A 22049-nucleotide genomic window follows, 5' to 3' on the forward strand; every position below is an offset into this window, starting at 1 on the left:
CAGTCAGCACTGCAGTGGCACAGTCTTTTAGGCTTTTTTCTTCAAGGAGCAAACTTGAGAGTGACTTGTTTGAACTGCCTTGATGGTCTAGAGCATTTTCTTCTCGAATTCTCACTTTAAAAAACAACAAATCACCACAAACCAGCAAACCACCAAGCTGTTTTCTTCAAGAAACAGCTAAAAACCTTCCATAAAGGCACTTTGGGGATGGGAGGAGATAAGTAAAATATTAAATAATTAGAAAATAACCATCTCTAGTTCTACCTCATATGTTTTCCCCCCTTTTTGTTCCACCCACATGCTGCTAATTTTCATCTTTTCTTCCTGCACATCAAGACGTCAGAGACTGCTTACAGAAAAAGTTGTTTTTCCTGAGTTCTCTGTATGCTTTATGAATGCAGCAAAAATGACAAGAAAGGAGGGGGAAGGAGGAGGTGGGGATAGGAGGGGACAAAAGGACGAGCTCTTTCATGGTCTCACTCCTACCAAAGGGTGACCATTTTGTTCACGGTTGCATTTGCCAGTTGCCATGGCATCCCCCTCTCACTCTATCCTGGAGGTGTATTCTTGATATAATTAACAGCTCTCCTCCTTCTGTCTCCTGCAGAAAGCAATCATTAAGTGAACATGAAGGAAAGAAAAGTCACTTTTTATCTTTTACTTTGTCAATGTTTTTCATCCTACTGCCTTATCTCTCTTGGTTCAATAATGATGTTTTTGTGTATGGAAGCATTGCTGGAATATGTCTGCCTGTGTAGAGCAGGACATTAAGCCCCTGCATGCGTTTGTCTAAATGAGGACTTTGTTAGGCTAGAGTGTGGTTTAGTCATATGTGTATAAACCTTCATTATTTTCTGTATGTTCAAGTGTAATCTTAGGAAATAAACCCATAATCTTAGGAAATAAAACGTTCTTTAGAATTTGGGTCGTGGATATTGCTGCTAGTTCTGATGAACATTGAGGAAAAGTTCCAAATGAGATTTCTTTCAAATGTTGTTGCAGAGAGATTGAGAAAAAAAATATGAATAGGTATAGTTTAATTAAAACACAATATTGAACAGCAAGTTGGAGTGGTAATATTGTGGAATGTGGCCAGCATATTGTTCAGCCAGTTTGTGTGATTGCTTCAAGGCTTAGTGGTGATGCACTGGTATCCTTTTAAAAATGTGCACCTTTTTATTAGGGGGATTCTGACTTCCGTCCCACTAGGCTGCTAAACTCAGACATGGGAATAATTTAACAAAACAACAAGAGAATGTTATGTAACAGTTACAGTGCCAGTATCTTTCATTAGGAAACTTCTGTTGGGAAGACTGTCACTTTCCCTTTCTGTGGAACATTTGATCATTACTTTTTCCCACAGCTCAAGAGCTGTGAGCCATTCCAGAAGTAGTATCAGTAAGGTTCCTGTAGGATTGCTTTGTTTTTCAAAATGTGTTTTGAAAACAACAATAAGTATGTTAAAAATAAACCCTTGGTCAGGTTGTCTGGTTTATGACTTTGCAGATAGTCTATGAAGTAAAATTTTTCTTATGTTTTATCTTAATGCTCAATTTCTTTTTGCTGCTGCCGTTGTCTCATAACTGAAGTGCCTCACTGGGAAACTATAGGGAGCTATTTTTTTTCCCACTAACACCTATGAAAAAATTCTGCACTTTTGCTGCTACTTCTGTTGGTGGAAGGCTGTCCCAGTGCTGGCTTTCCTGCATTTTCTTTACTTTTTTTTTTTTACATCAGCTTTCAACATGGGAAGGGTTGTCCATAGCCTCCATGAAGCTGAATGAGCTCTGAGGAGTATGCTGAAATAGTCAAGATTTTAACAAACAAGGAGACTGATTTTTGTCACAAGTCGCAAATAGTCACAACTCACAGAAACATTCATGCTAATTATTCATTTAAATTTCAGCATTATACAGACTTCCTAACAAAGAACACTTTTGCTAAGCATTTTAAAGAAGAGCAAATACAACAGTGGATATTTATGGAAGTAATGAACTATTTTTCTCACATGTCATTTGGATGTTAATAAGTCTTAAATGTTTCTTCCATCCACTTTGATAGTATAGGAAAGACAAAAGTAGTACTGTATACTCTTCAATACCTCCATCTTCTTTTTAAAAATCCAGAAGGAAGTCCAGTCTTGACTAGATGAACCTGTAATTACAATGAAAACTCTTATCTGCCTTCTTCCTGTCTTTCATCTTATTTCAGTTACATACACTTGTTCTCTAAGTAGTGTCCTCATCAATGTAAGAAAAGATTCATTTCCTCTTGGTGACTAAAGCCACTTCGTAATAAAGCTACTGTATTTCAAATGCAGTGGTGATAATAGAGACGCTCAGCATGCTGAGGTGGATTGGAGAGGGGGAAGGAGTATTTCTGTAGTTTTGACTTAGTGCCACAACAAAGTAAAAATGAAAAAAAAAAAAATCTCCTAATGAGAAACCACATAAAACATTGGTAAAGGATTGTCACTGCTTCTCAGTTTCCTACTGTATGTTTGTGGAAAATAATCTTTATTACGCCTTACTGCTGGTATAGCAGTAGAAATAGATGAACATAAAGTGCTTCTGGCAAATCCAAGGCTTCCTGTAATGAGTTTTTCTGGGTTTATTTCTCGGATGTGATGTTACAAAGTCTTGTGTTTTCCTGCAGGCAGTCACCTGCAGGATGATGAACTGTGGACCCCTAAGTCTTGCATAGTATAGTTAGTGACATAGCCCTGACCTGGATACTGATCAGAGGTGCTAGAATTCTTGCCTCTACACTGAACCCAAAATCTCTTAAAAAAAAAAAGAACGTGTGCCTCACTGTGGTGCTTGTCTCAGCTTTCTGCTTACAGCTTTTGGGTAGTCTTCAGTTTCTGGGTCCGGTAAAACATATGAAGCAGTTTTAAATCCCTTTCCTTAAGGCCATGTGAGTTGCAGAATACACAGGAGCCAAAGGTGATTTATTTTTTTTAATGCTTTGACTCTATAGCTTTCTCCTCCTTTTTCTTCCACTCCCATCCCTTCTTTTGAGAAAAGAAAGTAATTGAGAGGGGGTTTTTTTTCTCCTTTCAAGGACTCTGTTTCATTGGGTTGAAAACTGTCTATTTACAGAAGCCTTAGATAACTCTTCACCAGGTCACATCTGGAAGGTTCCCTTGAAAGCCATAAATACAAAAATCTTCTTTGGTTGCCATTCTTCAGTAGAAGGCTGCACCTTTTTAACTACACATTAGAATTTTTAGTCATGATTTTACTGAGGCAGAAATATCATGTTAGTTTCAGCTTTATTCTTTTGTCCAAATAAAATGTTATTCTCTTTATGAGGCAGGTTGGTTCTCTGCCAAAAAAAAAAAAAAAATCTTGCCCAAACCACAACTTCACCTGGAGGAACCAATAAAAAAAAAAACTGATTTATTTTTCTTGTCCCTGATACAGCATCTTCATTCTGAGAGTAATTAAATATGAGTTTGCTTCCATCTGTGTATACCAATAAGGATTGTTTCAGTCTCAACCTTTTCTCTCTTTGTGCTTGATCATCTACAACTTACAGGTTCGCCTTCCTCTTTCAAATGTTTGTCACTGCCTCCGTTGCCTAGTTCAGTGTGTGTTGGCCAACCACGAGGATTCTACCTGGCTGCCAGTTCCTGGTGGCATTCCTCAGGCTTATACTGGGACGTCATCCGCTCTGATGCCTTGGATAATGGAATGGAGTGAACCCTTAGTGAGTTTGAGTGACACCAACTTGGAGGGCATGGTCAGTATGATGGAGAGCAGGGCTGCCTACCGTACTGAAGGAACTTCAGTAGACTGGAGCGTTGCGTTGACAGGAACTACTGGAAGGTTTAACAGAGAGAAATTCAAAGTCCTGTGCAACATAACTGGCTGGGGAACAGCTCTACCAAAAAGGATTTGGAGCCCTGGACAAGAGGTTGAACACAGGTCAACCATGTGCCCTTATGACAATGAAGTCATGGAGAGTTGGGTTGCTTCATCCTGGAGAGGATGGGGGTATAGAATTGCTATCTTCAGTAGAGAGGAAGGAACCAGGTGGGAGGCACCATTTAAATTTAGAGTTGCAGCAAGAGAAATTTGGACGAAGTGATGGGAAAAAAAATGGTCCCTGTGAAGGTGGTAAAGCATTAGAACAGGGGTCCAGAGAGGTTGTGGAATCTCCATCCATGGCAATATTTGGAACTGGGCTGGACATAGGCTGATCTAACTTTGAAGTCTGCTCTGCTTTGAGCCGGAAGTTGGACTAGAGATCTCCAGAGGTCCCTTCCAGTAGGAATTACTCCATGATGTTGTGCTCCTTCTCTCACTAATCATTTTTCTTCTGAGTACCATCCAAATATTGCTGAGTTACTTTCCAAATGTCCTCTTTCTGTCTGTGGAAATAGCTGTGCATTTTTATAGAAATACAGTTTGAAATGCAGATATATTTTTAACAAATATGTACCTAACTAGTAGTACCTTCCTGTACTTCTGCTGAAAAAAGTTTGGATACAGTACAAGCACAGAAATGTCAGGTTCTACATAATGTATTATGTAAGTTAATGAAGTGCATGGGTGTGAAGGGTTTTCCCTCTAAATCACAGCTGAAAGCATTTCCTCTAGTGATCTCACTCTGGCTTAAGGCTTTCTTCTGCAGTTTAGTTTCCCTTAGGTTTGTGTGATCCCATTTATGTGTCTTGAGACCTTTAGTTTTGGAACTGATGCTTTAAACATCAGAAACTTGTTGCTTTCAGAGGCAGAATCAACCTTTTTGATCCAATATGGTAATTGTTGTGATTATAGCTGCTATATTTTATTTTTTGTGTGCACATAGAATCTGGCAGGTTTTAATCCTATGTTTTTTAGAGATTGATTAATCATGTTCAGGAACTTCAAAAATACATTCCACCAATTTTATTTTTTTTTTTAAAGTACTTGTGTGCTTCCCACATTTGAATTTTAAATATGTATTTTCTCTAGCTGAAATTTACTCTATTCTCTCAGTGAAATTCTGCTGACTCTTCTGGCATTGTAATATATCTTTGGTCATCTAGGATATTAGGGCTCAATTTGATTTTGCATTTGACAGCAGAACTCTGTATTTCTATTTCAAACATTCATACTCTGTCACAATGGCTAAAACGAGTTTTTCTTCATGGTAGAGGTATGAGAGGTGGAGGTATGAGACTGACAATTAAACAGCTGAGGATTCCATTCAGCTGTATCTTTTTTTCGGTCCACTAAGTCTCTGTTAAACAAAGACTGTAAAGAGCATGAAATAAATGCATTCTATAACCTCACAGGCAAGAATACTTTATTTGATTTCTCATAAAAATTATAGAGAAGATACTGATTTTATGGGTAGTTTTGTTCCCTTCTTTGGTGAATTTATGTCATCCTTCTACCTTGTCTGTATAATCAGTGACATTACATGAAATTCTTAGCTCTGGCTTCAGAGAAAAGGGTCACTCTTGGTGCCACTGTTGCTTCTGCAAAGGCAACAGATCTTCCAGAGCTTTGTTCCAAGTTGGACATCAGTGTTACTTGGTTCTGCCGTTACTGGGAATTTATGATTTGGGGTTAGGCTGATTACTTATTTTGCAAGCAAATACATTTGTCTGCTTTCTCCATTTCTTCTCACATCATTCACTAAGAATAATTTCTTTTAATTATTTGCAAATTCTCTTAAGGCACTGCAGATCTGTTTGTTCAGGTCAAGGGTTTGTCAACATATTTTTAAATGAAAGAAATGTGTTTCTGTTCATAGGAGTTTGTAATTTGTGCTTACAATTACAAATTTTGTCGGAAAGTATGTTATGATGTGAGGGATTTGTTAAATAAACCATCGTAAATGTGAATAAATGTTCAAGTGTTGGTTTGATAAATAGACCATAAAGAGCAGAAAAATAATCCATAAAGGAGAAAGATTTCTTTACAATAGTCATTGATTTTATATTCACTTTAGAGAGAGTGTTTTCTGTCCACAGAAAGCTGTACTGCTTGCAGTTATCACTGAAGCAGATAGCATATGCAGAATTACTGGCACATATTTTCTTACTGTCTCTGCCTGCCCTTTTTGATGTAGTCCACAGGAGAAACACCCACAACCCCAAAGCATACAAAGGACAACAGAGAGAGCTTCTTCCCAGTAACGCCAGCCACGCTGCATCCTACCCCAGTGAATCCAGACACTGTAACTCCTGAAAATCTCCTGAGACTGAATGATCTGCATTCCAAATCCAAACCAGCCTCATCCTCTTCATCCTCCTCCTCCTCAGCATCTTCAGTACCTCCATCGCAGGAGTCACACAAGGACACTGAGCATCTCCGGAGTCAACGTGCAGAGACTGCTCCCAGGATGAGTGAACTCACACGTGGTAAGTCTCAAGGAGACAGAACGTTTTGGCCCCCTCTAATCAGTTTGCCAAGGCCATGTGGTGAGTCAGTGCCTGAGTTCTGATTCTGTCCCATTTTCTGATTACTAGACCATATCCAAAAGGCTAGACAAACAGAGATTTTTGTCTTGGTCTTGAATGGGGCACATGTACATAATTAATACATATTTTCATTACTAGGATAGATGAAAAGAGAGACCACTGTCTATGTAACTTGCATGTGAAATCATGGAATAGCAGACTAAAAATAGTCATGTTTTAAACACAGAATTTAAGTCTCTAGTAGCATTAAAAAAACCCCACATTTCTTTTATTTTCTTCAAAGAGGTGAGGATCTAGTTCTTTAAAATACCTTAAATCTTTAAAAAAGTTAGAAGTGATTGCAATTGAAATAAACTGGTGGACAGTCTACATCTGACTTACAAGTGCCTGATTAAGATAACTGGATGCATAGCTATCACTGCCCTGTATATGTGTGTGGAGATACACTAACTTTATGAACCATGTAGAAGCTTGGCATTTTCAGTCTTATGTATAGTCACTATTACTTTCCACATTTGAGAAAAGAAGCATCTGGCAGGACTGGAACGTTGGGAATATATTATTTATAGTCCTAGTATGGTTATGTGCAAGGTTAGAGTGCAGAAAAGGATTGAAGAAACAGAACAAATGTTATTTATTCTATATCACGATCCTGGGATTTGTTTAGGACTGTGTTATGTACTTGGTCCTATACAGTTTGTCTAGATGAGGAAAGAATGGAATGAGAATGCTGTCATGGCAGGCTGGCTTGTTAGCAGTAGTGCAAGGCAGTACTGATCCACTTTGGGGAATGAAGTAAGATTAAACCTGATTTCAGATTTGTCTTGGGTGCCCAGAAGAGATGGTTGTGCTCATTTGTGGGACACTGCGCCCATTAAGGTGGCAGAGCACCTGCCATAGCCTGTACTATCTTGCAGCCTTAGCAGGAACACTGAAAAAGCATCTGCTGCTGCCTTGTGCTCTCTCCATCTGTTCACAAGCTTGGGCCCTAACACTACTCACAAAATGCCATAGACAAATCCATAGGAGCCCAGATAGAGTTATGAATGAACCATATACATACAGGCATTGTGGAGAATGACAGGTGAGTGGAAATAGTGCCCATATTTGTGAGACTTAATGGTGCATAATATTAATTAATAATGATTGGACTCTGTTCTAGTCTGGATGTTTTGTTAATCTGGTATTGTGACTTTCTGAATTTTTTTTTATCTCTATACTTCTGGTATTTCATTTCTTTCCATGTGTAATTAGCCATGATATCTGAATGTGCGTAATCTTCTGAATTCGTCAGCAGTGAAGAGCAAATTAGGAAGAAATCAGTTTTCCCAATTTGCTAATCTCTGAGTACAGGACAAAATTGAAATTTAACATCCAATATTAGCAGTTGCATTATAATCATCTAATTTTCCTTTTTTCATGAATCCAGGAAGAGGGGGGAAAAAGAAAAGGGGAGTGATAGGGAAGGAATGGCTTAGTCAATGTGTAAACCACGTTTGTTATTGTCCTTATGAAGCTAAAGAATGGAGTAGCATGGTGTCATAAGATATCTTGGCAGGCTTGTTCAACAGGGAGTAATTTGGGTTTGTGCCTAGACAACAGGGGAGGAAAAAAAAAGAATCCTCTGTGAAGTTGTTGTACACTTAGTAAGGAGACTGGTTGAAATGACAATGCAGATAAGAACTCACGTGTTCTTTTGGTTTTCAAGTAAAACTCATAAGCATTTCTGACCTGTTTTCCTCTCTGCAACTTCCCAGGCCACATTGCAGTGATTGGAACATTTATTTTAATCTTTTGATGTCCTAGGCTTTGTTAGGGTTGTAAAGTTACATATTATTCTTTCTTCTTTCATGCTTTCTATACATCATCTTGGTTGAGGGAGATGGAAGGGTTAGCTGCCAGAATTACACCCCTGAAACTGTGTCTGAAGATCAAGAGGCTCTCTCTGCAGAGCTCTCATTCCATTGTGGAATGCATGCGTTGTATCTGGCTTTCTGGCTCTCAGACCTACCTGACAGGTCATTTCTCTAGCTGAGAGAGACACCAATTACTGCTGTGTCCTTTCTTTGTCTTTTCAGTTCTCCTACCTCTGCATCCACCTTCTCTAAAAAGAATTATTTATAATTTTGTCAGAACCCTTTTTCATCTGCCTTCCATTAGCTCTGTTTCTGTGAAAACTCCTCCCATTTTTAGAGTAATCTGTTTTCATCTGTTTTGTCTCTTGTCACCTCCACCTGTATTTGTTTGTTCATGTGAAAGCATTCCACATCAGAGAGTATTAGCTGCTATCTTTTTCTGTGACTTCACCCAGAAAAAGGAATGGCTTTCCAAGCAATATTGATGCTCTGCCGCTCATTTCTTAGGTAAATATTTTAGTGAGATTTTTGTCTAGTACATGGCTAACTGGTACAGAATACAGTGTGATGAAGTCCAGCAGCAAAGTATGGTAGTGGTAGTCTCAGCACAAGAGCTTCCGACATTTAGGCATAAATGTATGTGGGACTATTAGCCTTTGTGGCTCTGCCTAAAGTTTTCTGTGGGAAAAATAAATAGGACAATTAAGATAAAACCTCTCCACCCTGTCACACTGTTCCCATATGATACTGTTCTAAATTGCTGAAAAATCTTCACATTTTCTTCTTCTTTGCTGTCCTTATTCTAATAATGATTCTTATAAGGAATGAACAGGAAAACATTCACATCTGAGTTTTGATACCGGGAGAAGGTTTTTATACTTGGAGTTGTTTAAAGTTACATGTTTTGCTTAAAGACAGCTGTTTACCAAATTGGAATATAAAATCAGAATAGAAGAGTAACACTTCTTCCCCATTAAATTTTTGTCCATTTAAGGCCTAAGCATTTCAGTATAACAGCAAGGTCATGATATAGCTGTCCAAATTTTGAAATTCAGAGTAAAAGAAGACAATTCTTTCTGTATTGTGCAGGGAAGTTGCACTCCATGAACCATGTTAATATCCCTCTATAATTTCAGATGTTTGTTATCTAGGCACAACAGGGCAAGTTGAGGTGTGAATGTATTTCAAGCTGTAGAACTTTTAGAGTTTCAGAAGCACAAAAAATAAATGCAAGGAAGGACAGTTGCGTGGAAAGGTAAGTAGCACTATTGTAATAGTGAGCAATAAAGTTAAATTGTTTAAGTGTGTGTAGGCAGCAGCAGACTCCCTAAAAGACAGATGTTGAAAATAAAGAGGCATTTGAAGTGGTAAGTCTTAAGAATTCAGTAATGATGTTGTAATATGGCAGTTCATCCTGTAGGCTTTTAGCTGGGCATCAATCATAAGAGTACTTTTAGGTGTAAAGAGCATATTCTCTCAGAAGTCTGCAGCTTAGTTTATTTTAACAACTGATACATGACCTTAGGTTGATACTGAGTTCTCAAAGACCGAAGCAATTTATGTAAGGGAGAGGGAAATTCTGCAAAGAATGTCAACTCTATAATTTTGCATTGACAGCATCTGTCTTTGTATTAAAACGGTGCATGGCACAAGGGTTCACCTTGATTCCTCACAGTTTCTAGATATCCAGACATCAGTAGACATCCACAATCCCTGTTTCTATCTGAGTGAAATAATGGAGGTTGGAGGTTGTCATCTTTAGTTGAGTTTAGCGACATACTGATCTCAGCGTCTTCTGAGTTTGCTTGTCATAAATTTCTAAAGACAAAACACGAATTTTAAGAGCCTGTAATTCAGTGTACTGAAAACTTTCTGCTTACACAAAATGCCTAATGTATTTGGCCCTGTTGGCCATGCCTTATTTTAACTATGGATTTCAATTCAAACTTTCAGGTACTTTTTAAATGACTGGAAGTAGTAACATACAACCCTCTTAATTGCAATCAGTGTCTCACCTTGTTTTTTTCTACTGAATTCAAAATTGTGCTTTAGAATGCAGAGCTGTTCTCAACAGATGGCTCAAAAAAAAGCTGAAGAGGTTAGGCTGGCCAAGGATGTGTGGCCTCATGTGAGCCATCTTCATATTGCAATTACCTGACATGAGGGTTCTTTCTTAAATGCACGTGTTCTTCTGCTCTGTTTTCTTGTGTCACTTGTATGCAACTTTCATTACTTTCTCCTTCATTTCCCATGTTGACTTATCCTGGTTTTCAGCAGCTGTCTTCCTCAGTTGCCAAGGCTGAATTCCTCCAAGGCTTTAAAAACTCTTTAAATACTTGTAACCCCACGCCTTTTGTACCATCGTATAGTAGAAGCTCCTGTCCACCCGTTAGCGACTGTGCAGTCACTAATAGAAACCAATAGCTGCCTTCAGCTCTGCATTTGCTCTCTCTGATCTCTTGCTGCATCAGCCTCCTTGGCATCAGTATTCTCACTTCCCCTTGTCTGATCCTTGCTTTTCATGAAGCTTTTTATTTTTCACAATGGGTGCACTCTGAAAACAACTTCACTGCTGAATGTCAGCAGGGGGCTTCCTGTTTGTGAATGACTTCTTAATTCCTTTTTGCCTAGTGCTCAGACAGTACTAGTCAGTCGTGTCTGTTCCTCTTCCCTTTAGAAGTACGCTGATTTGCTTTGCTATCGCAACAAATTCATTCCAAAAGAGTTTTTCAGTACACTTAATGTCTATTTCCGATCTTTACCCTTCAAATTTCTGAAGTTTTATTTATTCAATCCAATGCTGTGCAGAAAATCCTTTGCAATTAAACCTGTCATTGTTTTTATATACCCATATTAGATCAGTAAGAACAAATCAGACAGGAATGGCAGCTTCCCAGCTGTGGCCTGTGAGGTGATGGTATGTAGCTGGGGATTTAGTGCAGGCTGGGCAGGTTTGTGGTCCAAGAGGCTCTCTAGCCCTGTGCACCCTTAGATCCCCTGAAAATCCCGGGGAGTCACTGGCCTATGGGATATCCTACACTAATGGAACACGTTTTCTGGAGACCTTTTGTGAAAGAGGATGGTAATGATGCTATATAGTTACAATACGTTTCAGTTTCACTAGTTTTAGATTACTGCCAGCAGCATAAAATTTACATACATTCCTGGGCAAATGAAGACTGAGGAGAGATCTAGTTGTAAGCCTACTGCACAGGTATTATGTTATTTACAAAGTTCTTGGAAAATTGTGGGGCATAGTTAATTTGAATGGCCGCTTTTGCTAATTTGCATTTTGCTTAGCTGGCTGTCGGGCCAGAGAAGGATGAAATACTGACACAGAAGGAAAGGTCTTGTGCCTTTCATTACATAACTAGTACATAAAATTCAGAAGCAGTAGACCACAAATGAGTGACTGTTACTATCCACAAGTGCTACTATGTGATGCTCACAAATGCTGTGCTTGCTGAGTCAGATATTAAAACACAAATATCAATTAGCTGTATTTTATCATGCCATTTGAAAGTTCATGTAGTTCAGTATCAAACTGTTGTATTTTTGATCTAGACGCATACTTTTTTTTTTTAATTGAAGTTTTGTTTTAAAAAGAGGGAAACTTAGTATTGAACTTCAGGGCTTTTCTTTACCAGCATGCATGCCGGATTTCTGCACCTCTAGGAAACTTGGTAGTGGCAGGAAACGTTTTTGGACACGGGAATGCCACTGTTTCTGCCGATAGACTGGCCCCAGTGTGGCTGTTACAGGGACCTGGTAGCTTGGGAATTAGTACGGGCCAGGGACTATTTCCAGGAAGGACTTTCAGAGCAGCCACCTGTTTTACGTTCTACTTGCATTAATGTTGTTCTGTGACAGCTGACCTCAGCATTAGGAAGAAGTTTAGGGTATGTCTCATGTAATCGTACAGTAGGTTCTCTGTTCAGGACCCTAGCGATAAATATAGCAGTATGCCATGTTATTACAGTGCGAACTTCTGTTCACCAGACTGCTTGAATTTCTTTCATTTCAGGGTGCAGTAGATCTTGTGTTCTGCAGCTTTTCGCCTCCAAAATTACTCTGACGCTTAATTTTTAACACGTGGCTTTGTGTGTCAGCTTTGAATGTAATTTCCTGAATTTGGCATTTCAAGTCAAATACTTATTTCTACAGCTATGACTTTGGTAGTGTTTTTTTAGAAATAAATTTCATAGCAGGATATTTGGAATGAGTTTAGAGAAAGAAAATGTGTAAGGAAAGGGTACTGAGTATACCTACCGCATCTCACGATGAACTAGATAGTCTCGCTGCCTGCTGTGGTACACCAGCAGATACATCTACCTCATGGCAGATACAATTTGAGGGCTAATGCCCCCATTATTTCTATAGGCCAGCATCCTTATCAAACTGTGTTCAGCTGAACCAACCTGTGTTCCAGTGCGGTATTTCCGTTGACTTAGTAGCACACTGTATGAGGAAACTCTGAGCTCCTTCAAATTCAAGCTTTCCATGGCCTTTGCAACTGCTGTACAGGGAAAAAAGCTGTATTAATTCCCAGCGCTCCGGAGGGTGAGGCAGATGGAATACAGAAAAATAATTGTTTTTACATTAGCGCTGTTCTTTGGAAATGTGATAAGGTATTTACTCCACTGTGTCAGGGAGCAAAGGATCAGACCCGTTTCCATCACCATGAAAAAAATTTGTAATAATAAAATCTACCTCATATGGTAAATAAGTAACAGTCAGTTCTGTGAACAATTTGCATGTACTGTCAGTAGCCATTAAAATACAAATAAACCAATTGTTACTGAGACTAGTAAAATTAAGTATTTCCTGGCGTCTGTAGGCACACAGAATTCAGTCCTTACTCTTTTGAAGTGGTTGGAAGACAAGGTAGTACAGATTTGCTAAATCGTAGTAATGTATTTTAAGGTTTTTGTCTTGACACACAGAACTGCTGGGGAAGGTGTTTTGCAGAGGGATGAAGGGAAGCGGTGGAAGTGCTTTGTTTAGGCACTTGAAGCTGTTGTCTCTTCATTTCTCCAAGCATTCACTTTTGAAGTCATGTTAGTATTGTGTCCTGAGTTCAAAGCTCAACTCCTTCCTTTTTCCTATAATGAAATGATGTTTTGTGCATACACTGTAAGTTGCTTGTATCCTTTAACATACCTATGCTATAATATTTCAAACTGCTTCCATCAGAAACTGGAAAACATTTTTTCCAAGTGCTAGTCACACTTTCTGGGCTTGTCATTTAATAGGTTTAGTGCATGACTAAAGGATTTTTTGAAATTCCACATTAAATGTTTTATAACACTGTAATGTTAATGTCTTTTATACCTGACAGCATGATGAAATCATATGATTAATCGTACAGTGCAGAGAGACCAGAGCAGCTGTTTACTGGTTACAGTACTATTGCTTTTAAACTTTCTCTGCATCTGCAAATTGGCAAGAGAATGCTTTTGATGGTGTTATTTTTCATTTTCTACACATCAGAATAGCAAAGTAAATTGTCTCAGTATAAAAATGGTTGCAGGAGTTGTATAATCTATATGTTTATAGTGTGTGGATATATGTATATAGCATATTCCCTCTATAAAGAGAGACCGAGAGAGAGAATATTAACTGTGATGAAGTCATGAACCCAGGCGCCCGCTATAGGCATCTGCAAACACTGGTTACCCTGGCAACAAGTGGAAAGAGGTTGGAGAGGAAAGCTGGAGTAGGTTGTTGCATTGAATTGTTTTCAGCTTGTTTCTTCCTCGCTAAAGCAGGGAGATGTTGAAAGGTATGATGTCCCTCTTTCTATGTGTATGCTATTTTTATATGTATTTAGGCAGTTGTTGGGAAAGGGAAGGCTAAAAAAAAAATGCTTGTAATTCAGCTCAATTGGAGATGAACTTTTCAATGTAATATGCATTGCAAATCTGTGGGTTTTTCTTATGTGTTTCATTTTTGTGTGTTGTGTTGTGAGAGTGCTAAACGGATCTCCAGAGTACAGTACCTGTCCCGTCTTCAGCCTGGAGACAAGTGACTGTTGCATATTACATCTTCAGAAACTGATTTTATTTTAAACTGTGTTTGTAGAGCTAATGTTTGAAAACCTGCCAGAACAGTACAAGTACTGGCTATTACCAAAACATTTGTTAACTGATAATAAATCTGAGCTACTGAACACCTTCAGAATGTGCTGTACTTATATTCTTGTGCTCTTGCACTGGTGCAGGATGTTGTGGCTCATGAGTTAGTGGAGTCTTTACCTCCCTGGGGAAAGTTTTTATTAGAAAAACTAGGACATTATGTTCAGGGCTATAACAACCTTTTCCACAAGACAAATATCAAGATATTCTCTTCAGAAATCTGTTTTAGATAAATAATAGAGATCTGATTGTGTGTTGCTTCTTGATTATCCTTCTCTCTTTTGCCCTTTTTGTCTGTAATGAAAAAAGATATAATAAATATCTGTGCACTGTATTAAAGTATAGTATAAATTATGATATATACACCTGAAACAACTAATTCTTGCCATTTTCAAGAATTTAAAAAAATACTTTGTTCATTAACTTGATTTTTAATTTAGAAATAATGCTGCTCAAGTGACTATTAAAAAAATTAAAAAATTACACAGTCCTAAAAGAATAAAGTGTATGACCCAATCAGGGGATTGAATTCAGTCACTGTGCATTTAACAACTCTGACAGCAAGGGATTGATTAACAGACAGTGATTCTTGATTTCTCATGTACTGAAAGACGCAGCCTAATAGAATATTAATAAGTGTTGTTTCCCGAAGTGCATTGATAGAAATACACACTTAGTGTGCCAGGCTCCTGTCCTTTCATTTCCATTCACTTCTACATGAAAAAGGGCTGACACGTCATTTTATTCAAATTAAATGTAATTTTACTACACTCTAAAACTGGATCTTTGAAGCTACTAAAACCAAATATGATACAGAAGATGGAGATGCTTATGAGTATGCTGATTGCTCAGTGAAGAACATAGACTGATAGGGGTCTTGTAGCATCTTCCTAGAAACAGGCTGCTCAAAAGAGCTTTTGTCATAATTTAGTTACAATAAAGCACAGCAAATCAGCTTAAGCAATGATACCTCTTATAATTAAACAAAGATTATAATGAGCATAAGACATAGAGTTTTGTCATTAAACAATAATGGAAAATAGAGCTTTTATTCTGAATGGTGAACTAATAAGTCCCTAATGTAATTTAGCAATTGAGTACATGCAAAACTGTTCTCAGTTAGCAGTATAGTTGAGGCTGTAGGATTTGCAGTTTATTTGTGTATACAATTTTATCTGCTAAATTAATTACTGGTTTTGTATTCTTGGTGAATAAGTGGATAAGAAAGGTTCAGTTAGTACTTACCCTAGGTACTTAAGACTGTGAGTTTGGAGTGTTGGAGTAAGTTAAAAAGGAGTTGATTTCTTAGTTGTCTTGTAAGGTAGTCTTCTGAAATCATTGTTTTCATCTTGCTTTTCTTCAAATGTTGATGCAATGTTTCTTTCTATCTTTTGATGAAGTGTCTTGTAGCTATTTCAGTGTGTGAGTCTTCCGGGTTCCGAGTAGAGCTTATCGTCAGACACTAGCAGTGTACTGGGATGTGTGTATATTGGCTTCAGGCCACGTTAGGGCTGATCCTTCTTTGTACAGTCTCCTGTACATTGTCAGTATGTGGTTAAATCATATGTGTATCTGGTATAAAGAGCAAGCACATACACAAAATGATGCTTCAGCTATCCTCTGCTGCTTAAACAGGGAAACAATGAATTATGACCTTCCTAGTCAAGATTCCTGTAGTTTAAGTACTTCTTTCTGTGTTGTTTTTAGCTGATTTGGTCTATTAATACAATATATGTATAGCTGCAACTATTATTTTCCTACTTCCAATGCTGTATTTTGAAGTATCCATAGAGAAATGTGCAAGAGAGTGCTGAGAATGAGAACTACATTCTTCTGCATTAGACCTTTCCATTTTGTGCTTGATAGTGAGTGGAACATCACAGAACAGAAGCTGCCTGTGATTTGTGCTGTAGTGTGACCTTTCCTTTTTGGGAACTATTGGAGAATTTTCTACAAGCAAACTCATTTATCCTAAGGCTTATATTGGCTATCAGCTAGAAGTTTAGATGATGGGTTCTTTTCTTTACCAATGAAAATTAGTGGATGAAAGAACTTACAGCCTGCTTTGGTAAGCCTTTTTTTGTACAAATTATTGAAGAACCCTAGAAAATCTAATTCATTAAAAAAGTCGCATCTTTCAAACTGCATTGATCTGACTTTTACCAAGCTGTTAAGCTCTAATGTTGTCTCAAGCATTTTCTGCAAGGGGAGCTCTCGTACAGGAGAATATTACCATGGTAAATTCCAAGTTCTTATCTACACTGATGAAGATGGAGAAGCGTTTTCAACACTTGAGGGGGTGGGAGTATTTTTCCAATGAGGAAAAGTTGAAATATATATTCCTTTTTAAGACATCATACTGTCAAAATTGTAAATTAATTTAGAGCATGGACATATAAAGAATCTTAGAGCAAGTTAGACTGCGAATAGACATTGCATCTGCTGGTTGTGATAGCTGCCTGGGCACACCTTAGCCTGTGTAAATAGAAGATGATTCAAATTAGACTAGACAGCCCTTTGTTTTTGAAGGATATCTTCATTTTTATCAGAGAACAAGAGCTTGTTCGTATGTCCATAGTCTGGAAAGGCTAGCTGCTGTTTCAGTCTGCCCTTCCCAGAAAGGGCACCAGTAGCTCTCAGTAGTTCAGTGAAAATTACTCCTGTTATGTACAATATGCAGCCCAGTGTGTAAGAAAACTGGTTTTACAGGGCATTAATTTAAAAGCAGATACGGCTGGTAATAAAGAGATTGTACACACACATTCACAGATTCTGAGTTACAAGCATCCCAAGTTCTGGAATAGCAGAAGGTGGGAATTTTAGAGTAATGTATTTATACAGGTACAGTGGACACATCAGTGAAAAGTGGGCATTTAGTATAACCTGATATTAGTTTCATAATAAACAGATTTATCCCTGTTACTGGATGTTCACAGTAATTAATCTTACTTAGCAGTAAGCTGCACTTCAGTGTAGCATGTACCTGTGGTTGCAGATCAGAGAGGGACCCATCGATCACAGGGGCCTCATCATTAAAGGTGATGTTGCACGTGTTTTTCTTGCAGATGTGCAGGGATAACAAAATGTCATACAGATTTTTTCTTTCACTTTTTAAATGACATTTGCGTTTTTTAAGAGTTTGAATTGATGACACCAAGTATGAAAAAGTTGGTATTGCTATCTTAGCTTGCCAATATTTAATTTCACTCAGTCATGTTACGGTTTAGAAATAGAGCAAGGGTTAAAAACAATCTCTACTAGTTGGTTAAACAGTGAAAGGATTGAGGCTTAGGAGAGAGATCAGAATGTCTCTTAATCTGTGAATTATATTTCGTTAATAAAGAGGAAGAAGAGCTTGAAGTGCCTTTGGAGGGGCTTGAATTTCAGCAACAGGAGTCACGGCTTTGTCAGCAGATGAAAATGGCTACTGTTGCACCATCACCAGAGCCTGTTTGCTGGCAAGTGGAATCGGTGACCAGCACAAATTCAGGACATGTTTGTACCCAAGGTAGGAGCTTTCTACGCTTCAAAGAATTCTGAAAATGAGTGGTTAGCTGTGGATCAGTCTGTAGGGATTGATCGGTTGGGATAGTTGTGATGCATATTCCTCAGTTTCTCTGCCTGCCTTGCAGTCAAGTATTCCAGAGTTTAGAGGCATTCCTGGCAATGTCCCAGCTCCCTGGGAACGTGCCTTGTTGTCCCTTAATGGTTTTTGGTTTTGGTGCATGACTCACATGCTAAATACCACGGCAGCAAAGCCAAATAAAAATCCTCCCAGTACCAGGCTATCATGATACATAGTTGGTGCATCCTTTGAAGTAGAATTTTTCTTTTAATTGAAATCTTACACAGGGCAATTTGACAATACTTTGGAGTACACTGTTGGAATATTTAGCAGAAGGAAATGGTTTTTCACAAACCTGACTCACTCGGTTTAAGTAAATATAAAACCCAGCATTTTAGCAGTTAATGATTTCTATACCTTCTCTGCCCCTTTCCCAAGAGAAGTAGGTGTTGGTGTTTTAATTGAAAAAAAATGTAAAAATTAGTATTTCAGGCAGGCATAATCTCGATATTCATGTTTGCAGTATATTGTTTTGTGAGAGGCAGATTTTCCTGTGTCTGATTACTGCAACATTTCTGGTACTCTACTCTGAAATGACTGACTGGCCATGGATATGGGTCACTGACCTTGCTGGTAAGCCATGTCTTATCTGCTGTGGCAGTTCTTATATTCTTATGTACAGTTGAGAACATACAGTTCAATTTTACATCCCTTAGTAGTTAGTTCTACTGCTGATGGTTTTTCAGGATAGCATCAGGAAGCTGGCATTTTGTTTCGCTGTGTTTAAATGGCCATGTCAGTTCCAAAAATCTGCAAGAGATGGATTTGACAAGACTGAATCTGAAAAAATTTATATGAACACCTGTCATTATTATCAGTCTGAAATAGACTCTGGTGTTTTCATTCATATAACTCTAAAAAAAAATATTTTTGACTCCAGAATTATTAGCAAGAAATCTCTTTTAACAAATTCTGCTTTTAATGTGAAAGCATTGTCTTCTACTGGTTATTGTTGCATATATATTACTTTGTATTGTGATAGTGCCTAAGGAAGGGCCAGGTCCCTCGTTACTTCATGAGGTGAGCCCTGTCTGAGCAAGTTTGCACTGTAAAGACCACAGGCTTGGGAAGTATGTAGAAATGATGCGAACTAGTGTGACAGACAGTGGCATGAGCACACCAAGGGAGGGGTTTATGACAAGGTTTGAAGAGAGTACAAGGAGGGGTTTATGACAAGGTTTGAAGAGAGTAATGAGGAAGTTTTGATGGGTGTTACTGTATATTTTTCTTAAATTGTTGAAGAGTTATCTCAGTAATTAAAGAGGAAACGCTATGGTGGAGGAAATTAAGACTCATAAATAAAGCTAAGTAGCTTTATTTATTGCATTACAGAATGGAGAGGCAGTTAGATAATGCAAAGATAAGACGATTCCATCTGAAAGAACAAGTGGGAAGACAGTGTTTGTAGTACTGTTCTAACTAGATGTAGATGGGTCAGTGCTACACTGCCATTTGTCATGCTTGATCAGACTGAGTTTGTGCTGTCCGGTAAGATTTTTTTAAAATTACTGGTTTCCAGTTGTCATTACAGAATCTTGAGGCACTTTCTTCTCTGTTTCTGAGCCTTAATTAAAGCAAGGCTTGAAGAAAGGCCTTTGTAGCCAGCCATATGTCTGACATCGAACTGTTCCCTCCTCTTTGACATCTGAAATCCTAGATAGCTTCCTAACATGTTTTTTCGTACTATTTTCTGTTTAGCCTCCAGTTCCAAGCCTGAACTCAGCTCCAGTTCACAGACTTTGGGAAGTCAGCAGAACAAGACAGATGGCACCCGAGTAAAAAGTCGCATTCTGCCCAACATGCCAAAGCTTTTCATACCTTCATCTGTTACCAAATTTCCACCTGAGATCACTGTCACTCCACCCACTCCCACCCTCCTTTCTCCAAAGGGCAGCATTTCAGAAGAGACCAAGCAAAAATTAAAGGTAATAAAAAGGAAACAGTATTTTTTTAGATTATTGTTTTTATCTTAATTCTCCCCTCAATAAAATATTTGTATGAAAGAAGCAGCAATTCTTGTCCCCAGTTCATAACCAGAGATAGAATAAGTAGTTGAAGAAAGATGCTAGCTGTTATCAGCAGGAGCCAGTTTTAAAGGACTGGTGAAATACTGACCATGGGTGAAATCATAGCTATCCTAGTCTTAACCCTTTTCTGAGGGAAATGGAAAGAATTACAAGAATGGGTGAGGAAGTTAGTGCAGCCATTGCAATTCTTAGGTGGAAGCTACCAGAATATTAACTGTGGGGAAGCCTACTGGTAAATGTTATGTTGTTTCACATTAGGATGCCGTATCTTTTGTAGAAGTAAGAGAGCTATTGAATGTGAAGGAATAGCAACCAGGTGGCTTTTATCCCTGTGATCATGGGTTTATCCTGACTATTTAGCAATATATTCTCTCTCTCTCTTTTTGGGATCAGTCTGCTATTTTGTCTGCTCAGTCTGCAGCGAATGTAAAGAAGGAGAGCCTTTGTCAGCCAGCTTTGGAAATCTTAGAGACCTCAAGCCAGGAGTCCTCACTGGAAAGTGATACTGATGAAGATGATGACTACATGGACATATGAATGAATTCTGGCCATCATCAACACCAACCATAACCATTCTTCTTGTTGCCAGCATCTCTGGCAGTTGAAACATCTTCGTTGGCATTACTCTCCATTTAATCTGCATCGTTGTGTTCTTCACTTTCATTACCTTTGTTATGACCACTACCACTTGTATTGCCTTCAAAATCTTTGCCATTCTCCCCATTGTGGTGCTTGACAGAAAGAATGATTCTTTACCAGGCAGTTAATTAATTCGGACCACGCTGTCACCTTTAACTTCAGTAAATGCAAGGATGTTTTAAGCTGCAATTCACATCTCTGCTGGTCCTGCTTCTTCAAACCAGAGCCTTGGGAGTCACTCCAGTAGCTCTTTTCTATAGCATTTTCTTCCTTTTAGTTGTCGTTTTGCATTTTCCCCACTAGTTAAGTTTTTCTCCCAATAATTCAAGACCCTAATGTCTGTCTAGCCATGTCACGATTAGTCCAAAAGCTCCTTTTAAGGTGAATAGAGTAGGAAAAATTTGCTGAGCTGATTGAGGTTTTGATTGCATCAAGAAAGTCTGTGGCTCTGTTGCAGAGTGAGAAGGGTGAGCTGAGAGTCTGTCAGCTCCTTGGCACTGCTGGGGGCTTTGTTGGAATTTGATTCCGTGACAGTAGGCAAAGAACCAGCTTTTCCAGGCAGACAGAGGTTGACCTCCTGTTTGTGGTCATTTCACACCAATATATGAGGTCCAGCAAAAATTATCTACCTGAATGTTGGCTTAAAGAACTGATCTTTCCAGAATTGTCTTACAGTCCTTTCTCTTCTAATGCCTTGGACAAGCATTTTGAATTGGGGGGGGGGGGGGGGAGGGGCTAGATGATATTTTTATGGTGGTATTGAAAAAACTTGAAAGATTTCAATACCATTTCAGTAATGTCTGTTTTTTACAGAATGACACAAAAAGGTGTTTTTTATCTATCTGCAGAGGGACTGCTAACAGTTATTTATATGAGAAAATAATGGTAACGAAGATCCTTTTTTTTTTTTTATTCTACTGAATGTTAACTTTGTAAAATAATGAATGCAAATCATGCAAAAAAAATACGTCACACCCCATATATACACATGCGTGCACCCGCACACATATATATATGTGTGTATATACATATATATATGTATGTATATTGAAAAGAAAATGCGTATAGCTTGCAATGTCAGATTTCTTTGTGTTTTGGGGGAGGTGGTTTTCTGTAAAATGCAGAGCTTTGTATAAACTTTTGTTTTTTTCTAATAAAGTTGAAATGTACTGTTGTCTCTGTTCATCTAAGAGGGCAAGGTGCCATGGTTCTGGAAAAAGCACTACTCCTCCCTTCCTTTTATTTCCTGGATAAGAAGGTAGTGGAGGAAGGGGGCGGGGGAAGCCTCTTCTTTTTTTTTTTTTTTTTTTTTTTTTTTTTTGAAGACTGCCAGAGCTCTTTGGATGGGTT

At 38.3% G+C, this 22049-nt stretch overlaps 1 protein-coding gene across 9 annotated transcripts in view; it reads left to right on the forward strand.

Moving 5' to 3' along the window:
* CABIN1 (calcineurin binding protein 1) overlaps window positions 1-21876 on the forward strand; it is a 118653-nt gene extending 96777 nt beyond the window's left edge. For 7 of the 9 annotated variants that reach the window (XM_075769437.1, XM_075769443.1, XM_075769442.1 and 4 more), the window contains 4 exons: window positions 6067-6358; window positions 17752-17916; window positions 19732-19958; window positions 20454-21876. In XM_075769437.1, coding sequence (XP_075625552.1) covers window positions 6067-6358; window positions 17752-17916; window positions 19732-19958; window positions 20454-20597 — 828 coding nt within the window. In that variant the 3' untranslated portion in view covers window positions 20598-21876. Of the gene's footprint in view, window positions 1-6066; window positions 6359-16274; window positions 16440-17751; window positions 17917-19731; window positions 19959-20453 lie in introns of those variants that run through there. The other 2 variants (XM_075769444.1, XM_075769445.1) reach the window with 2 other exon arrangements.
* Window positions 21877-22049: the final 173 nt, after the last annotated feature.

Source organism: Balearica regulorum, chromosome 17 (assembly GCF_011004875.1).
Source record: "Balearica regulorum gibbericeps isolate bBalReg1 chromosome 17, bBalReg1.pri, whole genome shotgun sequence".
NCBI lineage: Eukaryota > Metazoa > Chordata > Aves > Gruiformes > Gruidae > Balearica > Balearica regulorum.